The 12,103-nt window shown below is 39.8% G+C and overlaps 1 protein-coding gene across 1 annotated transcript; it reads left to right on the forward strand.

Moving 5' to 3' along the window:
* The first annotated feature begins 454 nt into the window (after positions 1-454).
* lyplal1 (lysophospholipase like 1) lies at positions 455-11,238 on the forward strand. The gene is made up of 5 exons (XM_053633246.1): positions 455-607; positions 5,519-5,618; positions 5,916-6,085; positions 7,638-7,753; positions 10,925-11,238. The coding sequence occupies exons 1-5, from the start codon at positions 523-525 to the stop codon at positions 11,168-11,170; spliced, it is 717 nt and encodes a 238-aa protein (XP_053489221.1). The 5' UTR covers positions 455-522; the 3' UTR covers positions 11,171-11,238.
* The last annotated feature ends 865 nt before the right edge of the window (positions 11,239-12,103 follow it).

Here is a 12,103-nt window from a genome sequence, read left to right on the forward strand (position 1 = left end):
CTAATTATTGACTTATTAATGGCACACTTCATTACTCCACGCCCGATGTTGTGTATCAACATACAGTTCGTCTTCGTTATGGAACCATACACAGTTTTGGGTGTTTCATTTTTAATTTTACGAAAGCTTCAAGTGCAGTTAATTATTTGTCATGCTATACATGCAAATAGACGACTGCTTGAAGCCGTGGGCTGCGATTGAAACCGCGTACTTATATAGTAGGTTTGATCTTTTGTTTGCCGTCAAACGGTTGAGCACTGCCGTGTGTGTACGTGTCCTGTCGCAAAATGTAGTGAAAACTCCCACACGACGTTAATAGTGTGATTAAAGGCGTGTACATGTCGTTAGTGTTCCTGTTTTGGTTTCTAATGAAAACACGTGCACGTAGCTTTTGCAGACGAGCTTACTAGATCTTCAACGCATACCCGGCAAACATTTTCCGGAAGAAATTATTTATCCATCAGACAATCCGCGTGGCGAGGCCGTTCTCCCCCAAGTATCGCGAGAGCACACGGCGTGGACATGGCCGCTGTACAGAAACTGAAAAAGTGTGCAGTGTCCCAGACTGGAAAATACACCGCGTCTGTCATTTTTCTTCATGGCTCAGGTGCCTTTGCTTTTTGAATTCTCGGTATTTAAGAGCTGGGACGTGTTTGTTTCTGAAGCAGTTTCTCTTTAGCCTCATTCCTTACCGCGTCGCTAGAAAAAGCTCTCCATTACTGCTCTCTCGCCCACTAACATCAGCTCAACTCGCCTACTGTGTCACAGTGACATGATGTTAATAAGCTCGTAAATATTGTTTACCCGCCTGAAACAACAACAGTAATTAAGGACAGACTCGTGAGAGGCTTCCAGAAGCAAGCAGGGTTGATGATGTGGCACTAAGAACCAGTTTTCTTTTCCATGGCTTTTCCCATGCTTATATATCTCTTTAAGTTGATTTCATTCGTAAAAGATTTAGATTTAAAGTCAGAACAGTTTGCACAGAATTAACAATCGAGTGACATTCTTAAATTCAAAGCAGGCACTGCATGTAGAGTTAAGAGGAAAATAAAACACAAAGTATATTGTGTATATAATAAACACTAGACCTCTGTATTGGACTGTATAGTAACTGGAATAAGAGTTGTGAAAGCAGTGACATGGAAGATAACAGTAATATAAATATGTATGTGTGTGTGTGTGTGTAGTATTACATTTGCATTTACATTTATTCATTTAGCAGACACTTTTATCCAAAGCGACTTACAAATGAGGAAATACAAGCAAAGCGATATATCAAGTGGAGAACAATACAAGTAGTGCTACCGTACATGATTTATAATTGAGTTCTAGAGAAGTAAAGAGTCAAGGAGGTGTAAGAACCAGAGTAAGATTTTTTTTTTAATGATAATGTGGGTTTGACATTTTAGGTTTTAGTTAGGTGCTCACGGAAGAGGTGGGTCTTTAGCTGTTTTTTGAAGATAGTGACAGGTTATGTGGTCTGGATTGAGGTTGGAAGTTCATTTCACCACTGAGGAACAGTTAGTGTGAAGGTTCTGGAAAGGGACCTTGAGACACACTGAGGAGACACTACAAACGTCGGTTGTTAACCGATCGCAGATTGCGTTAGGGAAAGTAATCCTCAAGGAGAGTGTTGAGGTAGGGAGGTGCTGTTCCAGATAAGGTCTTGTACATGAGCATCAAGGCCTTGAATTTGATGCAGGTGACTGTAAACAGTTAGGCAGGTAAATAAAGTGTTGAGTAGTTTAATAGAGAGCTTTATTTCTGGGTTTCTCATGCAGAGCCTCTTTTTTTCCCTTTTCTTTTTTTCTTCCAGCTGATCTATCCTGTCTATTTGCATTTCGCCTCAGCGAGGGAATCCTCATATCACAGCCAGGCTTTGTAATTAAATACAGCTGTTGAACAGGATGATTTACTGCCATCACAAGGCAACAGGCATGAATGATAACAGTTTGTTTACACTCAGGCTCACCGGTGCCTGTACTTAGTCATGAGCAAAACTCGGTCACAGTCTGCACAAAAGTGCACAGATCGATTGCTCTTTAATAGATTACCTGTTGGAAACGCTTCATGCAGAATGGATGAGGCGTAAATGAGCCTGGACAAAGGTTAGCTACGTCCCAAACTGCGCTCTGCTCTATTAAATGGTATGTCACAATATTTAGACTCTCTCCAGAATAAAAATCTGCCCTCTGATATTAACTTTGGTCCACTGTAGAGGATTACACGTTGTTTTTCTTTGTCATAAAGGCTGACATTCCAGTTCACATAGACTACTGTTTGTTAAAAAAAAAAAAAGCATGCTCAAAACTTTAACTTTTTTTGTTTGTTTAATGCACAGGTTTTTGTGTGTTTGTATCATTGGCTATGTTTACATGCACATCAGCATTTCTATATTAATGGGAATTTGGTAATATTCTAATTAGTATTGAGTCGCGTAAACGCCACAATCCGATTGGCCGATTCAGATTAAGACAATATTCTGATTCCTCAAATTATGATTCCCACCCCTGGAATTTGTTGCATCTTATTCAGAAAAGCCACTGAAAGGAGATATACAGTATGCACAGACTCAGTCCACAAGGAATTGTGGGTGCTAATTGTGGGGTATTTAGGAATGGCAACTCAGGTATATTTACAACAACCATGTATACAGGAATATTCGGATGCCTGTACGCATATAAATATCATATTACGTATTATCGGAATACGGCTGCAACACAAATACAGACCGTAATAAACGTGATTTGATATGCATGTAAATGGAGCCACTGACGAACGATAAATCTACATAGATAGTTATGTGAGCTCTCTTTGCACCTTAATGGCATATGTGATTTTTGCTTTACATGTTTAAGTGTCCATGCAAATTCAGTTTTCCACTCTGACAGCACTTTCATTTTGTAGAAAGATACAAATTTACATTTTGTGCTTTTTAACATGTGCGTTTACACGTTAACTTTAGAATCAAACCTTTTCTTGGGGAAAATATGAGTCTAATAGGATGTCCTTTTATTGATACTCTAAACAATAGTTTAAATTAATTGCTTTTTGTCTCAATAAGTTGCATTTAATGCTTGTACATATATATAAAATTCATCATTTTGCATGGGACAAAAAGCTTTCAACACAAAACAAAGACAGATTTTGACCTGCATAAGTAAGGTAATGCATATAAAGTAACACACAGACAGTTAAAAGTACCATTAAGCACAATCTGTGCCATCAGAAAAGAGTCTGGAACAGTTGCAAAGATGGCACATGAGCATGGTTTGCCATAGACCTGATGTTTCATCACAATAACAACATCAAACACATTCAAATCAATATAGGAATTGTTCCAGGAACAGTAAATCACTGTTTTACAATGGCTGTGTAAGTGTGTGGATTTGAACCCTGTATAAATAATGTGAGGTCTGAATTGAAGTAGGAAGTCCAATTACACAACACTAGCAACATATACGGTGCATTGCCAAAAGTTTGTGGACACCTGACCATCAAACCCATATGTGGTTCTTCCCCAATCTGTTGCCACAATGCTGGAAGCATTAATTTTATAGAATGTCTTTGTATGCTGTAGCTTTACAGTTTCCCATCATTGGAATTAAGGAGCCCGAACCTGCTCCAGCATGACAGTGCCACTGTGCACAAAGTGAGCTCCATGAGGACATGGTTTGCCAAGGTTGGAGTCCAAGAACTTCAGTGGCCTGCACACAGCCCTGACCTCAACCCCTCTGAACACATTTGAGATTAATTGGAAAGAGCTAGACACAAATCCTCACACCCATATTTCAAAATCTAGTGGAAAGACTTCCCAGATGGGTAGAGGCTTTTATAGCAGCAAAGGGGAGACCAGCTCCCTGTTAATGCCTATGATTTTGGGAAGGCATATTTAGTCCAGGAACTTCAACCTTGTTTGACAATACAGCAAGATGCTCTGTGGTGGTGTTCTCTCCAGGGGAGGGTTCATCAAATATTGTGTTGGAGTATTGGTGCTGATGATTTTGCAACCAGTATTTGAAGAAAAAATAAAAGGAACTAAAAATATTCTGCATCCCTATATGTTAAAATCTAATTGTCACTAATGTTATTTTTATATAAGATTAAATGTTTATACTTATGTTTATACTTACATGTTTATACTTACATTTATAACATTTATACTTAAATTTATAAAATGTATATCAGGGCAAGCAAACCAATGCCACACTCAAAATTCCAAGTTTAATTGCGTAAACAACAGTAAACTAATGAAAACAATAACAACAAGGCAGCATCAACTGTGAACATTATCAGTAATTGACCTGCAGTCCTTCAGCTTCTGAATAGGCCTCTGAAAATTCAAGTTGTGGAACACTTTCCCATTTTTTGTTTTTTTGGTTTTTTTGCTTACAAGCCTGGTGAAGATGTTGGCAGACAGATGGCCACAATGATCCCGATGAAGTGACCTGTGGCATTCCACAAGTGCTTTATATGGTTAAAGCTCAGAAGAGATATGACCTGATCTTAAGTGTTCATTTGTCCAGCCAGTTTGCTGAAACTTTATCTGCAGTCACACAGTGGAGCAGAATTACTCCTGGCACATAATCTGCAGAATGCTAGTGGTTCTCTCCCTTGCTAATTGTGAAATTCAGGGCATTATGGACATTATCTTGCAGCTTTGAATGAAAGGCTTTTAAAGGTAACCTGATTAGATAAAAGCATACCCAGCAAACTTTTGAGTGATTGGCAAGTTGCAAAGCCTCACTGAACAAGTGGTATTGCTGGTCATAGACACGAAAACAACTTGATCACTTTTTGAAAAAGGGCACTGAAGATAAGGAATTAAACATGACACAGGGACGGGCTGTTATAGGAAAATAACGTGAAATGCTTGGATTGACAACCAAGACACCTTCTGTAAATGATAAATAAACATCTCCTTACTGAAAGCTTTACCATATCAGTGACTATATGTTCTTACTTGTTAAATTACCACATTTATTATTAGTCTTAGATTATGTAGAGCATCTGCCATACACCTTGTTACTATAGAAATGATAATATAATAGAACGAGCAATAGAACTTCCTCCAGGTACTCCAGTTTCCTCACATAGTCCAAAGAGGCTGATTGGCATATCCAAGTTCTCTGTAGTGTGAATGTGTGTGTGCACCCCATCCAGGGTGTCCCCTGCCTTGTGCCCCAAGTTCCCTGGGATAGGTTCCAGGCTCCCCCTGCAACCCTGCATAATATAAGCGGTATGGAAAATAGATGGATAAATATAAACCTGTCATTTGAATTACAGCAGGCATTATTGACAGAATTATTCAACACCTTTTGATCAATCAGATCAGATAATTCAACAGAGCTGTGGTATAATGGCTTTTAGTAGAACCCAAAAAAGTAAAAATATCTCCTACTGTATTTCTTTGTTCTTGTTGTATTGAATCGATATTTCAGTGAACTGTACTGTACTGAAATATAGTTGTAGGATGTATTGAAATGCCATCTTGTTTGTTTTATATGTTTGTTAGGAGACACAGGGCAGGGATTACGAGCATGGGTTTGTGATGTTCTGGCACAGGACATGGCTTTTGAGCATATCAGAGTGATCTACCCCACTGCTCCAGCAAGGTAATTCATAATATTTCAGCTTCATACTTCTAATGCTGATATGATTTATTGTCATTTTTTCCTTTGAGGTTTGCATGGCCACATGCTAGAGGCCATAGCTGTCAATTCAGTATATGACAAAAATATATATAATCTTCTTTTTCTTCTTCTTCTACTTCTATTACTATTATTATTGTTATTATTAATCCTCGGATAGTTTCATGGTGAAATTTCTAAAGCCACTGAGAAACTTTGATTGGATTAAAAGGAGTACCCTGGGTAATTGGCTGCTTATTTGCCAAACTTGTGTCTTCTCAGGCCGTACACACCTATGCATGGGGCACTGTCTCACGTATGGTTTGACCGCTACAAAATCTCTCGTGACTGCCCAGAGCATTTGGAGTCTATTGAAGAAATGTGCAGTCATTTAGGAGCTGTAGTCCAAGATGAGATCCGAGCTGGTGTACCTATGCACAGGATGATTATCGGTATGGCTCTTATGTTCTTCTCAGACCATGCATCTCCCTTCTTTCTCTTCGATTGCTTTGCTCAGTCTTACATACTCTCGCACATCACTTGTTTAAAATGAAGTCGCGTTTCAGGCCAGCACTGTTATATCTCTCCTTCACTGTATGAAGTGAAGAATGAAACTTATCAAATTTCTCATTCCTTTCATGTGTTGCCAATCGCAGGCTTGAAAGGAATTTTTTGGAAGATTCTCAGGTTTCTGCACAGCTTAATCTCAAAATATTTGAGTTATCAGTTTCACACATAAATCATTATGAAATAAAAATGGCAGGAAGTCGTGCTCTATGAGAGAATCATATACTAGTCCAGGTAAAGTTCCCTCAGGAAGTGTGCAGGGGGTTGTATGGAGGAGAAGTCACACAGAGGTTATATACTGTATGAAAGGACTACCAGAAAGGTAAAAAAAAAAAAAACCTCAACAGTTGGGGAATGGTTACCTGTCAAAGAAAGTATCCTATAAATAGGGAGAAAAACAAGACCTTGTGTGAAAGGATCTGTGTGGAAGGACAGAAAAGCCCCTGAACTTCATTCCAGAGAAAGTGATTCAAAAAACACATGTTCCTGTGAGACTGCTGAAATATTATCTTCCTAAATCATAACATTTTGTCATTAACCATAAATACTCATTGGAGTCACTCTGCACGCTGGAGAAACAAAGTGGTCTGTTCCCTGAGTCCACTCCTAAAGCTGATGGACTGACAAGCACCAGAACTTTCCATGGAAAACATTTTCAGGAAGATGAGAAATCGTAGGCTATTGTATATGTTTTTCAATCTTTTAGGTGTATTGATCCCTGGGAAAAGCCCTAGAGAAATGAGGTTTCAAACACATATGCAAGCCCTCTAGCCAAACAGCTAAGGTCTCAGGAGAGGTTTGGAGGTGGAGGTGGTAGTTTGAAGACTGGGAAATATGCTTCCACTGGAAAAGAAATAGATCTGTCTTTACTTAAGCTGTAGCTAATTAAGACACAGTTTCTTAGACACTGATAATCACAATTCTCATGTCATCACTGGCTGATGGTTAAAATACATATGAACGCCATGTGATCTTCTTTCATCTATCACTTTGCTACAGTGAAGGGTGCTTGTGCATATTCCCAGATGTGCCAAAATTTGCCCAAATGTGTGAAATCAAAGACAGGCTCATGGAATTTCAGAAAAAAATGGAAGTTTGATGATATGGAATTCAGGACAACCTTTCATTTGCTTTGTCTTTTTTTTCCATAGTCCACGTTGGCTTTCAAATTAATCTACTGTAGTTCACAGGGACTTTCAGATGCACAATGTTGTCTGTGTATGTAGGATACAAATCTGTCACTTAGCTTTTGCTGCAAGCGCATCATCACATCACAGCCACAGAGCAAAATTAAATACGGCTGCTTAAGAAAATTTGCTGCCTAAGCTTTTAAACCGTTCAAAAGGCAGAGACGCAGAATTTACAAGTGAGTAGGACTGGCATCACAATGTGAGTCATTAGCTTCATAATCTGAATGTGCTGTTTTGGCCTATCGAGGCGGCTTCTCTATGGGCGGAGCCATGGCATTACACCTGTCCTGCAGGTACCACCAGGATGTGGCTGGAGTCTTTGCACTGTCCAGCTTCCTTAATAAGGACTCAGTTGTATATCCGGTAAATATATCTTTCAGTCACTTTTATCAGTCTTTTACTAAAGCTGTGTGTAAATGTTTTCGTATGCCAAACAAAACAAAAAAAATTCCTGCCACATTTACAAAAGTTTTGGCAAAGCTGATTTTCCACAAAACTCTACAAGGAAAAGCCAGCTGCCATAAGCACAGACTAACTCTTCCTCCTTTAATACGGCAACATTTATTTTGTCCTAATTGAATGGCTAGATCGTATTCATCGTAATATTTTGATTTGCTTTGGTTTGCTTTCTTTCGAGTTATTAATATGAAACTGAGTTTCACAAAATTCACTAAATTTGTGTGTGCAATCAAAATAAACATGTGACTTAACCATGGTAGCATAATTCATGAGAAATTTTCTTGCAGCAACTCAGGCCAGTTATATGATTTGGAGACTATGCATTGATGCTTACATCAGTGTGTGTCCTTATACAAGAATTTATGTAAACATTTTTATGAACTCACTGGATTTACTTGAATACCACATTTTAAAAAATTTAAAACGATTTGCAAATAAATTAGTTTGTATCCAGTTTGATAAGTGAGATCCATTGCTGGTGTGTCTCACTGACTATGTTTACATGGATAGCAGTAATCTAATTATTGACCTTATTCTGAATAAGACCATATTGTGATTAAGGTGTTTACATGAGCTGCTTTTAGAATACTCCTTTCCTGTTCCCTTTTTACATGTTATAGAACATAGATCGATTAATGGCACGTCATTACGTCCCCACCCCACACCGTCAGACGTTCCCTCCAGAATTTCATGTATCGACATATAGTTCGTCTTCATTATGGGACCATATACAGTTTCAGGTGTTTTGTTTTTAATTTTACGAAAGTTTCAAGTTCAGTTAATTATTTGTCATGCTATACATGCAAATAGATGACTGCTTGAAGCCACGGGCTGCGTCCGAAATCGCATGCGTACATACTATATAGTAGCTGAAATACATGTATTTCGCCTACTACAGTGAGGGGAAAAAAGTATTTGATCCCCTGCTGATTTTGTACGTTTGCCCACTGACAAAGAAATGATCAGTCTAATTTTAATGGTAGATTTATTTGAACAGTGAGAGACAGAATAACAACAAAAAAATCCACAAAAACGCATGTCAAAAATGTTATAAATTGATTTGCATTTTAATGAGGGAAATATGTATTTGACCCCTCTGCAAAACATGACTTAGTACTTGGTGGCAAAACCCTTATTGGCAATCACAGAGGTCAGACGTTTCTTGTAGTTGGCCACCAGGTTTGCACACATCTCAGGAGGGATTTTGTCCCACTCTTCTTTGCAGATCTTCTCCAAGTCATTAAGGTTTCGAGGCTGACGTTTGGCAACTCGAACCTTCAGCTCCTTCCACAGATTTTCTATGGGATTAAGGTCTGGAGACTGGCTAGGCCACTCCAGGACCTCAATGTGCTTCTTCTTGAGCCACTCCTTTGTTGCCTTGGCCGTGTGTTTTGGGTCATTGTCATTCTGGAATACCCATCCACAACCCATTTTCAATGCCCTGGCTGAGGGAAGGAGGTTCTCACCCAAGATTTGACAGTACATGGCCCCGTCCATCGTCCCTTTGATGCGGTGAAGTTGTCCTGTCCCCTTAGCAGAAAAACACCCCCAAAGCATAGTGTTTCGACCTCCATGTTTGACGGTGGGGATGGTGTTCTTGGGGTCATAGGCAGCATTCCTCCTCCTCCAAACACGGTGAGTTGAGTTGATGCCAAAGAGCTCCATTTTGGTCTCATCTGACCACAACACTTTCACCCAGTTGTCCTCTGAATCATTCAGATGTTCATTGGCAAACTTCAGACGGGCATGTATATGTGCTTTCTTGAGCAGGGGGACCTTGCGGGCGCTGCAGGATTTCAGTCCTTCACGGCGTAGTGTGTTACCAATTGTTTTCTTGGTGACTATGGTCCCAGCTGCCTTGAGATCATTGACAAGATCCTCCTGTGTAGTTCTGGGCTGATTCCTCACTGTTCTCATGATCATTGCAACTCCACGAGGTGAGATCTTGCATGGAGGGAGGCCGAGGGAGATTGACAGTTCTTTTGTGTTTCTTCCATTTGCGAATAATCGCACCAACTGTTGTCACCTTCTCACCAAGCTGCTTGGCAATGGTTATGTAGCCCATTCCAGACTTGTGTAGGTCTACAATCTTGTCCCTGACATCCTTGGAGAGCTCTTTGGTCTTGGCCATGGTGGAGAGTTTGGAATCTGATTGATTGATAGCTTCTGTGGACAGGTGTCTTTTATACAGGTAACAAGCTGAGATTAGGAGCACTCCCTTTAAGAGTGTCCTCCTAATTTCAGCTCGTTACCTGTATAAAAGACACCTGGGAGCCAGAAATCTTTCTGATTGAGAGGGGGTCAAATACTTATTTCCCTCATTAAAATGCAAATCAATTTATAACATTTCTGACATGCGTTTTTCTGGATTTTCTTGTTGTTATTCTGTCTCTCACTGTTCAAATAAACCTACCATTAAAATTATAGACTGATCATTTCTTTGTCAGTGGGCAAACGTACAAAATCAGCAGGGGATCAAATACTTCTTTCCCTCACTGTATATACATGTATTTCGCCTACTATATAGTAGGTAAGTATGCGGTTTCAGACGCAGCTGTGCTCTCATGTTTGCCGTCAAATGGTTGAGCACTGCCGTGTGTTTGTGTCCTGTCGCAAAATGCGGCGAAAACTCCCACACAACGTTAATAGTGTGATTACGGTGTTTACATGTCTGTAATGCACTTCGACAATGTGACTAAAATAGGAATACTCCACATGTCTTGATTCGATTTTTGTGTTTAATGCGAGTATGACTTTAGTCAGATTAAGGTCATCAATAATCGCTGTTTACATGCTAGTTTCTTAATCAGAGTATTGTCTTAATCGGGTTAATATCGGATTATTGTTGTCCATGTAAACATACTGACTTATACTGACTCAGACATACTTAAATGATATCTTACGGTCCAACTTGGCTACACGTTGCAGCGTAGCAGCCTTTCATGGCACGTTACACATTTTTCTCAAAGCTCTCTTCAGTTTGCGCCTACCACAAAAAATAACCTCAATGCACCAAGCATTACAGTAAAAGCAAAATCCCAGCCTTCTGCTTCTTGCCTCTTCCTCCATGTGCAGGCTGTTGAAGATGCAGTAGGACGTCACCTACCAGAGCTTCTCCAGTGTCATGGCACAGCCGATGAGCTGGTGTCCCATGCCTGGGGCGAAGAGACCAGCACGTTGCTGAAGAAAGCTGGCATGGCTACCTCTTTCCACTCATTCCCAGGGCTTAACCACCAGCTCTGCCGGCCTGAGCTGGAGCTCCTACGTGCCTGGATATTGAAGAAGCTTCCATCTGAAAGCTCTTCCACTGCTAAATCCTGAGCTGTAAAAACTTCACTGTTTTCCTCTGCATGAACTGAGTTTTAATAAATTGTTCTATTTGTTGGGTATATTGACCTGCAGTGTGTATTTTCTATGAAATAAAAATATTTTTAGTTTGTTCTGTTTTATAAACTGCTGAATACATTGCACCTGCTATCGATAATTTGTTTACTATGCAACATACTCAGCTTGTGAAAACATCCATGTGTATAAATGTGGGTTAATACAGCTATAAAACCTTTCTCTGGTGATTGCACTCTATGTACATGTGTTGCCCTTGAAAATAACTGCAGTTATTGTGCACATTTCCCAGCTGGCAGCAGGAACCACATTAAAGTGTTGGCTGAAGACAGTGCCGCGGTGCTGGTATGGCTGTTTCACCAAGCCTGCTTTCACTCATTATAGTTGTGGTCAGGCTGGAGCTGCAGGTAGAACTATCACACCAGAAAGCGGGAATGCCACTCAGCTTTGTGGTCTGCAGTTGGATTCCTACCCATTTGACACCCTTTCCATTTCCTGCAGGCTTGTAGTAGATCCCTCGTCTTCACTCTTCCGTTTTCCCCTTAAGCACCATATCATTCTTTCTTTGAAATCTGTTAAACACTGTGTTTGGAGGTCTGGGATGTTTGCTCAGTGGACTACAGCAGAGATCGCTTCATTAATGGTTATTAGGTGGAAATGTTTAGTGATTTCTGTGTGTTTTTATTGAGGTTGTGTTGATCCTTCACTTGGATTATTTAGAGGGGCCACAGTGCACCTATAAAGTCTTTTAAGAAGCACAAACAAACTTAAATTGACATAGTAGTGATGGACTGTGTACAAGTATGTTTATATGAAAACGAGTAAGGGTATCGAGTAATGAGGTTGATGATCTTTGCAGTTTCTCCATTAAATGACTTGGTAGTGGCAGTGGTAGCTCAGTGGTTAAGACAT

Source organism: Ictalurus furcatus, chromosome 1 (assembly GCF_023375685.1).
Source record: "Ictalurus furcatus strain D&B chromosome 1, Billie_1.0, whole genome shotgun sequence".
Taxonomy (NCBI): domain Eukaryota; kingdom Metazoa; phylum Chordata; class Actinopteri; order Siluriformes; family Ictaluridae; genus Ictalurus; species Ictalurus furcatus.